This window comes from Orbicella franksi, chromosome 1 (genome assembly GCF_964199315.1).
Source record: "Orbicella franksi chromosome 1, jaOrbFran1.1, whole genome shotgun sequence".
Taxonomy (NCBI): Eukaryota; Metazoa; Cnidaria; class Anthozoa; order Scleractinia; family Merulinidae; genus Orbicella; species Orbicella franksi.
In genome coordinates, this window is record NC_138145.1 from 15,353,815 (window position 1) to 15,369,868 (window position 16,054).

General features: G+C 40.4%; 1 protein-coding gene across 2 annotated transcripts in view; it reads right to left on the bottom strand.

The window, feature by feature from the left end:
• The window catches only part of LOC145476154 (E3 ubiquitin-protein ligase rnf213-alpha-like), a 70,539-nt gene that overhangs the window by 52,825 nt on the left and 1,660 nt on the right, over window positions 1-16,054 (bottom strand). For both annotated transcript variants that reach the window (XM_081455366.1, XM_081455354.1), the window contains exons 2-9: window positions 6,405-7,258; window positions 5,750-5,920; window positions 5,368-5,501; window positions 4,847-5,020; window positions 3,891-4,102; window positions 3,516-3,805; window positions 2,943-3,202; window positions 2,338-2,553 (exon numbers count right to left, since the gene is read on the bottom strand). In XM_081455366.1, the coding sequence (XP_081311492.1) occupies window positions 2,338-2,553; window positions 2,943-3,202; window positions 3,516-3,805; window positions 3,891-4,102; window positions 4,847-5,020; window positions 5,368-5,501; window positions 5,750-5,920; window positions 6,405-7,258 (2,311 nt within the window). The remainder of the gene's footprint in view (window positions 1-2,337; window positions 2,554-2,942; window positions 3,203-3,515; window positions 3,806-3,890; window positions 4,103-4,846; window positions 5,021-5,367; window positions 5,502-5,749; window positions 5,921-6,404; window positions 7,259-16,054) is intronic.

Here is a 16,054-nt window from a genome sequence, read left to right on the forward strand (position 1 = left end):
GGTCCCCAAACACTGGTGCCTGGGCACCGGCACAATACAGTGTTACGTTCACATACCGAATCAGTCCAAGTACCCAAGTACCATTTAGTGCCCGAGTGCAAGGTCGATACCTTGTATCCAGGTATGGCCACTCAGCCTGAATTCTGGTGTGAATACTTGGAAAAATGATGTGTTTACATTAGTACCCAGCGAGAATCGTACTGTGGCACAGTGCTCGGTGTTTGTTTGTTTTTCTACTGGCTTAATTGTTTGTAATGTTTGCTCACTTGCTCTCAGTAATTGAATAGTTCGTTGGCTCGACATTGTTTTGTTCGTTTTTTCGTTCGTTCGTTGGTCTGTTTGGTGGTTAATATACAACATCTGCGATTCTGTAGAAATATTAACGAGAATATAGACGATTCGTGGAAAGTTAACCTCAGGGAAGCCTATGACGACGAGGGTACTTTATGTATACTTTACGTGTACTTTGTTGTGAGGTCATTAGAACAATTAAGTCGGAATTGCAAGACATGGGATCTCAGAGCAAGTGCGATCTGACAATGGTCCTCAGTTTGACAGTGCAGAATTCTCTTACTTTGCTAAGGAATGGGGATTCAAGCATAGCACAAGTAGTCCTCGATTTCCCCCAAGCAAATGGAGAAGTTGAGCGGGGAGTTAGAACTGTGAAGAATCTTCTAACGAAGGAAAAAGACCCTGCTAAAGCATTACTAGCCTATCGCTCAACACCACTAGCATGCAAGTTCTCTCCTGCCCAGTTGCTGATGGGAAGGCAGATTAGGAACAGCGTTCCGTTATTCCACACCCAGCTGAACCCACAGTGGCCTGACTTGGATAACCTGCCTGCACGAGAAAGCGTGAGCAAATTGAACCAGGAAACAGTAATCAACACCAGGCACAAAACCAAGTCCTTGCCTTCAACTGGACCGGATACTGAAGTTTTCGTCAAGGACCTCTAGCGGTCAGGAAAAGTCATTGAAGCAGCATCAACACCTCGGTCGTATAAAGTTGAAACACCGATCGATCAGCACGATAAGAAGAAACCGTGTGCACCTTACTCCACTGCCAAATCAGCAGGAGCAACATGAGCGACCAACACCAATGGTGAACCAAGTTCCCGCAGACGACAAAGCGGCAACACCTGTTCGGAAGGACATTCCCGTTACAAAGAGAGACATTCAAGTACCCCCTGTAACACCCATTCTTGCTACTAGGCCTAAAAGAATTATAAAACCATCGCTGATAGTTAGAGATAATCTAGGTTTAGTTTGAGATTACGCTGTGTTATAAGATTCCATAGAGTGTTTGTGAGTCTTCTCATGCTCAGTTCGTTCCCTAGATACTCTTGAACAATAAGGGGAGATGTTGTGTTAGCTTACATGAAGTATTGTTCAAGTTAATTACGTGCGAGATGCATGTTGGCTATTAAAGATGGCGTCTTGAAGTAAACACGTTGTTCGCTGAAGACTATGGTAAGCCCAAATAACCTGACATACTTTACGTATGGGTTATTGACCAAGTGCGAGGTCAAGATGGCTGGATATTGGCCAATTTCTTTTTTTGCGTGTTTATGGACCGAGACGGAGTCGAGGTCCATAAACTCGCAAAAAAGGAACGAGGCCAATATCAAGCCATCTTGGCCGAACAAGCTAGGTCAATAAAGGATTTATTATACGACTTTCGCGGAAATTTTTCTTGCGGGACACGGCGGGTAGTCCCGAGCGGGCAAGATAGCTCCAGCTTGCCCGCTCGGGTAGCCAATCACAGTGCAGGATTTCATTCATCTTGCCCGCTCACGGAGCTAGCCATATAATAAGTAGGGATACAACGCATGTTTAACTGTAACTAAGGGGAGGCCGAAGAGGACACTTTGGATAAGCATTTTTTCCCCTCTTGTTAACCGAGTTCGAGGCCTGCACTGGCTATAAGCTTCTCGCTTGCGCCAGAAATCGAAGTAGGAAAACGAGGATACCTAACTTATAGAACGAACCGAGAAGAAGGGTTTAGCAAAATATTTATTATATCTCCAATGAGTATCTAACGAATTCGGGAAACCATTTCAAATCACGCAGAAATGCTTCAAATAAATAACGTACGGCAGAACCAAAACGAGTCAAATCGTTGCTAATGCGTTAGCACATGTAATCAAAATTTCAAGAAAACGAAAGGTCTTACACGTTTATTTGGCGTGAAGGTTAAAAAAAAACGATAAATCAGGAACTATTTTGGTGACAAAACATCTTCAAATGGTAGCGGAGAGTACAACGGACTGCAGCTCGGCCGAATTGACCGATCCCAGCGCGCGTAGTAACTCAGCGACTCAATAAATATACTTCTTACTGTTTGTCAGATCGCTGAAACTCTTTAATGTTGAGCTTCTGGGCTCCCCACCAAGCCAGGCTTCGAGACGATCCTCCGCTTTCAGGCTCTTCAAAGGGTTTCGACTCTTGCCGTAAGAAATGTAACATTGGTATAGCCAAAAGCCATTCAGGATTGCATGTCCAAGCCTGCTTCATCAACTGGTTACAAAGGCTTTCAATTGCACTCACGGCGGTTCTGATGAAACAGAACATACAGTGTAAGAACCAAAATATTATAATCTAATGTTATCTGACATAATTATCATGGTCTTGAGGAAAAACAATAAACATTACAGTACATTCGTCATTACAGTTACATTCGTCAACTGTGAGGTGTTTTGTAGAAACAAGCTAAATGCCTCGATACACCAAGCCACGTACATTTTACGCCGTAAAATGTACGTGGCTTGCTGTAGTGCGATTCCAGGTAGGCAACAGTTTCATATCTAAGGAAAAAGAATCGTGCACCGAAACTGTACCGTTGACTGTTAGAAATCGTGTTGGGCAAGAAAATGTACAGAATTCCGGCCCAGAATTCTGCACAATTATAAATCACGCTACTATAATTTTACACTGGCTACTTACTCTCTGAACCCGGAACTAAATTCAGCCAGTACTGCTTCATAAGCCGAACACCTCTTCTCAGTTGGATCCGCTTCTAGTGATAAGCAGCTCAGCAATGATTTAGTTTCCTCTATGTTTAATGCTATGGAGTACTTTTTCACCAGCACTATGATGGCAAGCGAAGAAACTACTGCAGACACGTGGACACTTGATCCCACCCTACATTCAGCCATTATAGCAATATTCTTCTCCATCTTTGGTTTCAAAAGGTCAGTTAATGCCTGTAAAATCGTTCAAATATTTCAGTACTTTCACAAGAGTGGGAGGTGAAGGGTAGTGGTAACTTTCTGTCAAGGAAATGACAGGAATTGAATCATAGAAAATTCAACATGTCGTACATGTCAAGTCCAATCCATGAATCAGCCCAGATAAAAAGTAGCAACTATATTTAACTGCGCCGGTAACAGCGATATCGCGTCTAACGGCTCCGCAAGCGCAATAATGGAATAACTGAAATGCAGTAACTTGAGACCAGGACTCATTTTACCTTTTTAATACATATACTAACACCATGCTGCCTACACACTGAATTACCTTTCGGACATCAAAATTTGTGGGATGCCTTTCCCGACGGTAACCAGATTCTTCTATCCACACGTTAGTCAGGCATGTCACGACATTTTGTAGTTTCAACAACGCCTCTGTGGCGACCATTTCTTCAGCTGCCTCGTTCACAAGGAAACCCTTCCATTTCGGTAGGAAACACAACAACGCTTTTGTGCGATACTGGACTGTCTTGTCCTTGGATAAATAATCCCACACCCTGGAAAACACGTTTTTGTCACCGTACACGTACGTCACTCCGTCAAATTGGTTCCACGTGGCTAGAAGGCAAAAATTAGTGCACGATAATCCAAAATTGCGAGGACTTAAATTAAAAGAACATCATTTTGATATTTATTTACTCACCACCAGGTTCAAGATTCTTTTCCGGTATTTTAAGAACCCGGTTGACAATACCATAGTAGTATGATGGCGGAAACTCTGGTAACTGTTCCCAGTGAACCTTTCCTTTTTTGACCACCACGTACTTGTAGTAAGTGCCTTTGCGAGCCCGATCAAGACTTATTGTTAACTGACCACGAAAAATCGTAAGTTTGTCGTCTTTGTCTTGATCGATTCTGTATTAAGAAAAGAAACAAAGGATTATGAAACCGCAACAGATACTTATATTTTACCTCACGTTGTGGCTCATCCTTTGGCGAGACCGAAGACAACAACAATAAAAAAGATCATAAAAATTTATCTTTTAATTAAGAAACTATCTAGATCTCTTCAGTTTATCTATCGGTTTAAAAAATACCCCAGCTAAATATTTAATTCAATTCCAAATAGGAAAACAAAGAAATTAGTCCCCCTCCTCCCTGTTCTCCAAACTACGCATTTTTTGATATTTCCCGTCCTCGTTTGCCTGAGGACGGTTAAGAAATGTACAACTGAGAAGTAAAACCCTTGTGCATAGCTACAATTCTGCTCATTCACTTTGTTTAGCGTTATTTTCCTTGCCATTTTCGCCATAGTTTGCTTTCGGCCTAGTGGCGGAAACATTTTCCTTGCAGCTTGTCGCGCAACACAAGTGCCATTGCTCAGTTACGTTTATTCAATGCCACTGCCAATATTTTCAACTTAGAGGACATGCTAGGTAAAGCAAGATAATTCGAAAACATTTTTCCGTTGTGATTTGTCCTCATTTATACCTCCCATCCACTAAAGACTTTTTTTTCTCTCTCTCTCTGCACTATATTTTACGGCATCAAACCATTTTTACGAACAAAGTAAGAAACGCAATTTAAACTTCTTGTAGCTCCTATAGCTGTAACGAAAAGTCGAAGGAATGAAGTAACATTTTCTCATATAATACTTACTTGACTGCTTTCATATCAACGCAGTTTTGGAAAAAGTCGCCCAATTCTAAACCATCTGCACGTATGAACATATTTTCCTCCGTCATTTTAAAATTTGATGCAAGCAAAACGTGGAACACCACAGTTACCCCAGCTTCTCGTTTAACCTGTTGGAGGCTTGGAAGTGGCTGCGTTCTGACAAATGATTAGCAGAAAAAAATAAACAAACATATTACGAGAAAAACTGACATCACTTCGGTAGGAAAAAAAATAACTTCACAACGCTACTGCAAAACATTTTCTCAGAACAACATGTAAATGGTTTCAGATTGTAAAAGGTACTTTAATTTTCCTCATTCGTGCATTTTGCTTGCACTTTCCTCCACAATATTAATCAGAAATCCTGGGTAAGCAAAGAGGATTAAAAATAAGTAAATAAGCCCGTAAAAGAACGCTCGCTTCCGGGCTTCAGGGTACACAAACAAATTGCACAGCTTATATTCCTTTTCTTTTCTTCTTTTCTTTCTTTTATTTTAACTTACGTCGAAGCTTGTGGCGGCTCCGTATTGCTACTCCCCTTTCCTTCTTTGTTCTGATTTTGCCTGCCTGTTTGACTCCTAAGGGCTTCTTCTTGAGGATTCTTTTTATACCAAAACCCACCTTCATCTTCATTACCCTAACAACAACAACAAAGTAAACATGCCATGCAACGGTTTCGCCATGAACACATTTATAAATACGCGAAAAAAAAAATTAAAATTTATTTAACTGCACAACCACCACAGCGGGTAAGAAACTACTTTTTGCTCTGTCGTTTTCTCCTTCTGCAGTTCTTTCCTGGTCTATTGCACCGATTCACATAACGATGCAGATCAACAGTTTTACATGCACTTTTGATTTATAAATCTCAACTACCACCGTTACCTCTGTAGTTATTTTGCCACTGTCCTCATTTGCAGGTTTGGCGAGAGGATCTTGTAACACAGTTTCGACTCTTTGTTCAGATACTGATGATGGCGGGGCATTCAACGGATTCCGATTTTCACTTTTTGCAGCCCGCCTAGTTACCGGACCACTTGATCCTTTAACCAAATCCTACACATAAATTGTAGATACATTAAGATCAGAGCATATCGGAGAAACAGTTCTAGTGTTAATTTGCAGAAAATATTCAAATCTAACAACGCGTGAACTTGATTACGCGTGCTCCGCTCTACTACTGTAACAAAACAATTCTAAACTAAACTTAACTCGGTATCCTGGACGACGCCCTTTGCTCCACTAGGAGCCTAAAGGAATAAGTTAAGATGGTATCCTGGACTATGGGAGCGTATTTAAAACCTTCAAATAAGGCGGGAAGGCGGTGTTTAGTGAGGTGGCGACTACGAAAGGTGGGGGCTAATTTGTTTTGAAAGCAGACCACATAGTCAGATCCGATTGGTTTGGTAACATTCCGCTCAGATGGCAATATTCTCGCAAACATGTTACTTACTGATACAAGAAGATGATGCACCTCATGGCCTTCAAACGGGTTGTACTAAAGGACAAAAATTGCAACTATGCATGGTATATTGCTTACTTGAGGACACTTTTCGGTACTCTCCATTTCAGAGCCTGGACCTAATTGATCTTGTGTCTCTGGCGCTTTATGCGGCGATTTTGTAGAATCCATCGTTATTCTAGAAGCATATTCATTCACGTTTTTCTCCTGCAACACGCTCCGCGGGCCTAATTGCTGTTTCTGATCATCTGGCATCACCTGAAGACCATCCAATAATTTTTCAGACGTTGTGTTTCCCACCGCATTGGCTCTATCCTCTAGGTCAGATGCACTGGGAAACTTGCTTTCCTCAAGAAGGAGAGCAGAGCCTCTTACTGTTTCAGCAGCGGTTACAGTAGTCTCATTTGTCGAGTTACCTCCGCAAAGTTCTTTACTGCCAACGGGTTCTTTCCGTCCTTCTAAAGGAGGAGTGGTACCATGTACCGCATCAGACATATCCGTCTTAGGTCCAATTGTCTCCTTCGTTGTATTTGTGACAACTATTCCTTTGGATTCAACAGCTTTCTCAGGACTTTGATGATGTAAGGTGGATGGTGTGCATTGTGGGTACTGATCATTTATCGTTGATCCAGCTCTTTCTTCAGTTGGCGCCACAAGACCTATTACAGCTTCCCTGCAGCTTGGAGCAGACGAGTTGAATGAAGCTAATTCCGGGCGCTGTTCGCTTTCCAATAACGCAGTTCTTTCCTCATTTGGCGTAGTTCGAGGTGTAGATCCGGGATATGGACCAGTTGTGTTAAACTGTGCTAGAGGTCCAGGATGTGGACCAGTTGTGTTAGACTGTGTTACAGGTCTGGGATCTGGGCCAGTTGCAGTTGTGGAATCTGGTTGTTTTCTATCTGTACTTAGAACATTCTGTTGATGGCTCTCACCTTAATTGAAATAACAAAACACAAGAATTAGTCTTAAACTAGACCAAAATGATAACTGTGTTGTGCATCACCCATATACATTTGCGAGGAGTGTCAACAACTATGGTGTAATTCACGCTTTTTTTAATTTATTCATTTCATGCACAAACAAGTTACAACACACTACAAAAATTGGTCATTCATTGTTGACATGCATATTTCGACTGCAATTCTTGACATGCTTCTGAATGCTTGAAATCATTATCTCATCCTTACGGACAATTTATGAATTTAGAGAAAAAAAGCAAAACCTGATTATGTAAAAAGCAGCTCCGTAGCTATTGGCTAGACTGCTAAGAACCATTGCTCTCATTTTCATTAAAATAAATTTCAAATAAATCCTGCATATTGACTGCAACCCACTACTGACTGGTGCCGCAGAAATTCTGCTTATACTATTAACAATACGGTACTAAAACGACTTAAAGAAATAAGAAACTACTGACAATATGATATTACTGGCAAAACGATTCTTATACTACTGAGAACAAAATTTAAGTTACTTACAAATAGGTACTAACATATTTGCATTTGCACAGCTAGCCTCCAATAGTTCATTGTTCAAAAAGCTGGACCATTTCTTAGTAAAAGAAAGTAGTTTATTCGTCGTAATCGCATTGTATTTTTCTAATTCCATTTTTTCATTGAGGGTTACGGAATTTGTGAACTGCGGTCTTTTTTCATCTTGCACTGCGTTAATGTACGGAAAATATTTTCCAATTTAGGGTTAAACAGGACGATGTGTGTTTTAAAACACCATAGATAATTTATTTTTGCTCCAAAGCTACACTTCCTCTACATGACGCGCTGTACCACTTTGTAAATTGATTCCAAAACGATTTAGCAATTGGGCATTCTACCACAAATGGAGTGGTGTCTGATCAATGTCATGGATATGAGGACAATCAGGTTGCTTCTTTTTGTCTTGTACAGAATTTTATTTGTATACAGGATAAAATGAACTATTTCATATTGAAACACGGATAATTTTACCTCGTTTGTGACACGACAAGAAAGTGAATAGATTTTTGCCTTTCTTGAAAGTTAGAGCCGCGTTCAAAGAGTCTTTTCTCTGCAGTTGGAGGAGGGAAGTGTTGATAACTGAGTAATGTATTGTAAATTGTTTTGCACGTGAGCTTTTCGATTGTATGAGGTGCATATTCAATTGACTGGGTAGAAGACATTCCTTCTGTAGCATAGTTTTCCATTTGTATGGTATTGCAGATAGAAGGCTGTAATACTGCAGAAAATTACTCGTGACGTTGTATTTCTGCATGAAAGTTTTAAAAGGCATCAAGGTGTTACTTTCGTTGTCGAAAAGGCACGAGAGTTTTTCAATGCCGACCCTTTTCCAACTTGGGAAAAAACAGATGACTTGTTAACTAAAATAAACTGATTATTCCATATTATTTGATTTAACACGTCTCCTTTTGTTTTCGGGTTAGTGCCATTACTAATTTTGTACCAGTGGGAAATTATATCTCGATAGAATTTTGGTAAGTTTTCATTCCGGGGTAGACATTGGACATCATAGCTACACCGGAAAACAAGGTTGCCGCCAACAATGGAAAGTAAGGATAGTGCATGGGATAAGTTTCCATGGTCTTTTATCGTTAGCGCACAAGCGCTTTAGCCAGACTATCTTTAAGACTTTATCAAACAACGTAAAATCTAACATATTAAGTCCCCCCTCGCTCTTATTGTTAATTATGGTCGTTTTTCTGAGTTTTGGATTCTTCTACTTCCATGTGTAATCGAATCAGTATTATGCTGAGTGTCTAACACACTGCAGATAAAAGTTAGTTTGGATATTGCCAAAGTTTTGACTACATTTACTCTTCCATATATAGAAATGTCTCGAGACGACCAAATGTTGAGTGTCTTTATAAGTTTAGTGGCAAGTTCTTCATCATATAAGAAATATACACCCAAGGCGTAGATAGGCTCATCGCTTAATTTTAGATTTAGAATTTAATCCTTTCTCTCACCTAATGATCCTAGCCAAAGTATTTCCGATTTAGATTGATTTATTCGGAAACCAGAACAGTTTTCAAATTGTTGCAGCAGATCAAAAAGCCTATGAACAAACCGAATATCTTGAACAAACACAGTTGTGTCATCGGCGTACTCGGTTATTTTTATAGAAGTTTGGATCAATTTGAATACCTTCTATTTCCCTCGAGCGTTTAATTACGTTGCTTAAAATTTCTACACCAACAACAAACAAGATCCCAGAGAGTGGGTAGCCCTGCCTGACTCTTCTGCTTAGATTGAAATGTTTGGTTGCAAAGCCATTGTTCAAAACGCAACTTGATATGTTATTATACAAGACTGTGATCCATTGTCGTAATTGAGGACTAAAGTTAAAAACTTCGAGGCATTTTTGAGGGAAGCTCCATTCAATGGAATCGAAAGCTTTTTCAAAATCAAGAAAGAACGCTATGCCTGAAGTGTTTTTCTTGTTAGTAAAGGACACCATGTCTGTTATGATTCTGATGCTCTCACCTAAATATCTTCTCTTTACGTTTCCTGTTTGACTCGGACTAATGATCGTGGGTGACACTTTTTCCACGCCAGAAGCTAATGCTTTCGTGACAATTTTGTAGTCGAGGTTCAATAGGGAAACTGGTCTCCAATTTTGAGGTATTTTTTGTCTTTGTCTTTGTCTTTCTTTGGTATTGTAAGTATTATATGTAAGTATTGTCAAGGTAACGTAGATATTGTTAATAATAATATTAATTATCATTATAATTGTAATTATAATAGTAACAACAAAATACCAAGTTTTTGTGAGATTGACATGGTACCAGTCTCTAAAGCGTAATTTTAACTATCAATCATGATTTGACCGATGGCATTCCAGAAGAACCGCTAAAATTCAGTAGTAAAGCCGTCTGAACCAGTTGTTTTATTACTCTTAAGTTGTTTCAGCGAATTGGTACATTCCGCAATTGTTAGCAGCCCTTCGCAGGTGTCCGCTTCTTCCTGTTTGAGAGTATTCGGGCCGTCAAAGAAGTGCTCGAGATTGGCAGATTCGGAACTGACATTTTTAGCTTGATAAATTTCTTTCAAAAAAACGTTCCTGTTCTTCTAAAATTTGTTTAGGCTCATGGACAATGTTACCGTCTTCTTTTGCTAATGAGGTTATATGTTTCTTGTTGTGGTTTCTTTTTTCCAGGTTGTAGAAATATTTACTGTTCTTTTCACCGAACTCGTACCATTGTGCTTTACTAACGTGTCATCGTTCCTCGTGCTCTTTGCCAGTTCTTTTCTGAATCGATCCATTTCAACTTTCGTTGCATCGCTAAAGTTTGATCTTATCTTTTCCTGTGATTGGTTGAGTCTCATAAGCAAATCTTTTTCGATCGTGACTAAAACATCACACGAGTGCATACGAGTAACATACGGATACATACGAGTACATAAGAGTACATACGAGTGACATCAGGAGTCATAATCAGGGACCCCGATTATGGGTCCTGGGGCCTGTTTCTCGAAAGACCCGATAATTTACTACATGAGTATATAAGCCTGCTGTTTACTTCTCATTTTAACGCTTTTTTCAAAGTTTGAACAGCCTAGTTTGAAGATAAAGTTCTCAATCATAAAAATCAGTTCTAAGATCATTGTTTCTTTGTCATTTGTACAGAAAATTTGAACGATTTTAACACCTACCGCGAGATGATCAATTCAGTCATACTACTATTGGGCCGAACAGCTGTTTATGAGAAAGCTTCGTATGTTCTAATCTGAGTTATAATTGTTTATTACTGTTCAAAATGTATTTTATTATAATCGAAAGTTTTGTATTTTCGGGCTTATCACGTAATCGTTGTACGAACAACCTATCCGTGTTGAAATCGAGCTTTTTTATATCAGAGTTTATATTTTGTTTCGTGGTTGGAATTACAGGCGGTTCTATCAAGTTCTAAAAGGCAAATCTGAGTTCTGGGAGATGTAAGACGGATACAGGAGAAGGAAATCATTGTAATTAATCAAGCCTATTTCGTACGAAAGTAGAATGATCTCTGGTTTCCTTGAAAGTAGTCATTTTTGTAAAGACACGTAGAGACTGCACATACCGTTGCCGTACAGCAAAATCTTAATCATTTGAGTTTGGCGGGTAAAACAGCGTTGTCAGCCTAGTCCCTCACGGCCAAGGTAGCCGTAGTAGCACCTCGCCGTAGCGTATCTGAAAGTCCCTATTTTCGAGAGTTAGAAGGTGAAACGATTTTCCGATTGTAAGGAAAATACTTAGGGTTCTTCATTAACTTTTCGATTGTAAGGGAAAGTCTTCGTGGTTTTTCCTTCAACCAACCTACGTGATATTGTGAGTTCTAAAGCAATGGATATAAACGAACAAATAAAAGCTTCAGACGATTTTTTAAACACAAGAAACGGAACGACAGACGCTGCCTTTCGGTAAATGGTTTCTTGACATAGACGTATGCGTTAAAGAAAAAACAATGAAGAAGAAAAGCAAAATAATCATTAGTTCCTACTAGGATTCGAACTCGCATAGTCCCGCATGTCAGTAAATCGATTATCACACTGCGTTAATTGTCAATCGTTAACAACGGGGTGAAAGTATTGACCGTATACCTACGTATGGAAACGCTGCGTAGGTAGTACAGCAGGCTCAAGTGAGTTCCGAGTCAAGGTCGTGAACAGTGGTGCCGATCCTGCACATAAGTCGTTGTCGAGCTTGTTCAAGTGGAGGTGACACGATTTACTCACAAACTGGATTGTTTTGATGGCAATGTTTCTCATTCGTAGATTTGTTAAGAAGTGGCGTCATTTAACAAACTCAATGGAGTTGCTAACCTGCGATCATACCCTCCCTCCCTTATATTCAGACGTGGGGAAGGAGGGCATGATACATTTACTTGTCGGATCACTTGTTAAAAAAGCAGATTCTGGTTTTTTTTCTGATTGGTCGAGAAACAATACTTATGAAACGCGGCATTCTTATTGGCTTTCATATTTCAACCTCACTTCCGGTCAAAAAGTTGGCCTGGCTAGAAGAAAACAAAATGGTGGAGACAGAGCGAGATTTTTTTCCCTTCTCCCTTTTCCCTCCTTTTTTTCAAAAAAAAAAAAAAAACGCCTAATCACAGGTTATGGAGTTGCAGGTGACTGTACACTCATAAACCTTCCATAATTCATTTTCCAAGTTCAGTGGCTCACAGCCACTTTGATTACATGTGCGCGGGTCACGTCTTGCAAACACAAGCGCACAAGTACCACACACGCGCACGTACCACACACATGCGCGTGTGCCACATACATACGTACGCCATACGAGTGCCACACACACAAACAAGCCTGAGCGCTGATGTGATAAATAAACAATACACGCTGATTACGATGATTATTATACATTGATCTCACGATCTCTCATGTCAAGGACACTCAAGGTCACGGGTGATCATGTCATGTATGACCGCGGTGCATGATTTCTAAGGGTAGTCAAGTCAAGGTCGCGCGCTTTATGTTGCCTACCGTCAGTGAAGAAGCAAAAACATGACTTCCATTTTTTTCTGTTCAATGTATAATAAAACAATTATTGGATGAGGTTTTTGTGATATCCAGAATAATCGAGGTCTCGGTAAGGGTTATCAGCCTCAGCCTTCGGCTTCGGCTGATAACCCCGACCTTGATTATTCTGGATATCACAAAAACCTCATCCAATAATTGTTTATTGCACACAAGATTGAGCGCGCGCGCAAATGTCTCATAGAATTAATTTCTTCGAAGTAATAGCACAGTAAAGGCTTGGGTGTGTGTGTGGCGTGCTGTTACCGGGGGTGGGGGATCTTCTCATTCAATGAATTGAATCTCTCTCCCTTTCCTCAAGTAAGGGGTAAAACAGTCTAACTTTCTTTTAAATTTGCCAATTTTGGTTATTCTCTTAACATAACTACATTTAAAATCCTTATATATTTTATAATATACCCTTCCATAGTGCACTTGTCACATAGTCCATCGTATGTTGCTCCCCTATGTATTCGTATGTAACCAATGTATTCGTATGTAACATGTACGTTACTGTATGTGTCTGTATGTATCCGTACGTTACTCGTATGGGATTACTCGTATGTATCCGTATGTTACTCTATGTACTCGTGTGGTGTTTTAGTCACGATCATCTTTTTCTTCATTTCGTTTTTGTCTAGCTTTATTTTTAGCGTAAATTCACGCGTTTTGATTGACTGCTGACAGACCCAAGGATCATGAAGGATGACCTCATTGAGACTCTAGCTACAGTCTGAATCTAAAGGCTGTAATTCCATATTATCGGCACGATCACTGCAATCGCTGGGAATGAGGAAAAAATCAACGATTGTTGCCGTCAATTGCATTGAAACAACTCTGCAGAGATCGTAGCGATCGCTGTCAAAGATTACCAAGATAGACTACAGTTGTATCTCGTAGATCGCAGTGGAGGGGTTGTACATGCACTTAGCAAGCGAGGTGTTGTAAGAGGACAACGTAGCTCTGGAGACATATGATTTGATTGGCTTAGTTCTCGGTCCACAATCTTGTAGAACGAGGTATACGTGGATTTCTTCGTTTCTTTTCTTTGTTTATTTTCAGGTTACCTTACTCCGCTGGGGTGTTTATTAAGATTGTATTGTTTGTGAGTCCTCTAACAGGTTTCCTTAAAGAGATGCAATTAACAGATCGTCAGCGGATCGTCTCACCCACGCGCTGTCATCATTCGTACAAATCGTGCGAATCCAAAAGGCGCCTGTACCTGCTGTCTCAAAAATTATGTTTACGCGTTGATACCCCTTAAGTAATACACAAAAATGGTTTGACACTGGCTTTAAAAACGTTCAAACAACGTTTTGTTAAAAACATTAAAATGACTTTTCGATCGAAGAATTTTAGTCTTCATCGGGGACCGAGTAAGAGAGGACCCTGGGAACGAGGTTGGCGTCTAGCGATGATCTAGCGATGCGATTCGTATCGAAGACCGCTGATTTTCCAGTGATACGCCATGCAAGTGACGCCAAAGATATTACCCGAAATCGGCGGGACACCATATACTGATTTACGTTATAAGCAGTTTGGAAAGGGCATAGTCAGAATAAAATGCTTCTAAACAAAATTTCACTTTTTTTTAATTCAACCTCTGAACCTAAAGGTGTATCTTCACATTATGAATTTTTCGATGGAGAATTTTTGACAGGCGCGATGTACTGTATGTTTTAGGAAATGACAAAGTTGAGAATGACCAGGCGCCTGAAGCTGCAAATGTGCCTTTGCGATCAACAGAAGAGCGAGTGGTAACTGGACCACCCTCGACCGATAAATCAGTAGAAACGTCTGAGTCAGTTAGCGCATCACCTTCGGAAGCTGACAACCAATTACCACCCAAAGAGACGACACCGTCAAAATTGCCGTTGGAAGCAGCATCAGAAATAAAAACATTTAAAGCCTCTGGTATTTCAGAAAAGCAGCATTTACGCATTCTGGAAGAAGCTTTCGGTAGTAGCCAACCCCATGTTTTACACCATCATATACTATGTGCAAAAAACAGCTGTAAGTCGCTATCCTCCAATGAAATAAGCAGGCAGTTGCCTTATGTTTTCAAGCATGACTGGATCGATGATGACATTGTATTCTGCGGTAAAAGTGGTGTATGGTGGCATTTAAAGAGGGCGAGGGAATGTTTTGTTGTCTTTGTAAGAATGCATATTAAAACAGGCCAAAATGTAAAATATGCTACTGCGCCCGGTACACGTTACAGGAAGGCCGCAATATCAGTGCATGGCAATTCAGAAGAACACAAGCAGTCAGTAAGGCTTCTTCAGCGGGCATCGTGGTTACAGAAAGAAATAGGGAAGAAAGCTGAAGTGGCTGATGAGGTAGTAGTACAGGCATTTGCAGCATTCTACTTCGTTGCGAAAGAAGAGATTTCAAACATGAAGGTTTTGCCGCTTTTAAAATTTCTCACTTAGTCTCACACCGAGTTTAACATTTTTGTGTCAGTGAGGGTTGTGTGCCAACCTGAAATAAAGGGCACATGCTAGAAATAAAAGAAAACTTGATTGTGTGAAGGTTATTTTTATACTTTGGGACAGCGCTGACGTTAGCATAACCGACGTGGTGCAAAAGTTCAAATTACCGCTTATCCTTTGCAGACCGTCCAACATTAACCAAATGCTTTACTGGTTTGAAAAAGTCCCTTACCTGTTGTGCTGAAAACTAGGGAGAACCCTGAGCATACCACCAGTCGCCCAGCAGCCTGCATACCACATCAAATCCCACCATCCGGTGGTTCAGTCTAGATTTTTCCAGATTTTTCGATCAGCAGTGTGGTCAGAAATAAATTTAGCCTAACCCTAATAATAGGGGGACACAATGGATTATGCAGTTCAAGATTGAGCCCTGGCTGAGGGAAGACACTTTACTCCCACAGTGCCTGTCTCTGCCCAGATGTATTAATGAGTACCAGCAAATTTAATGCCTTGGGTAAACAAGCCTTGGGTTATGCAGTCCGGGTTCAAGCCCTGGCTGGGGTCATTGTGTTATGTTCTTAGGGAAGACACTTTACTCTCAGATTGCCTGTCTTCAGTTCACCCAGGTGTATAAATGAGTACCAGCAAATTTAATGCCTTGGGTAAATGCATCCCATCCAGGGGAGAACACATGGCTTCATGCTACAGAAACCTGAGTTAAGCACTGCCCTGATGGGCCACTGGGCTGGAATGCAGACTTAACCTTTACCCCTATTACACAAGCCTAAAA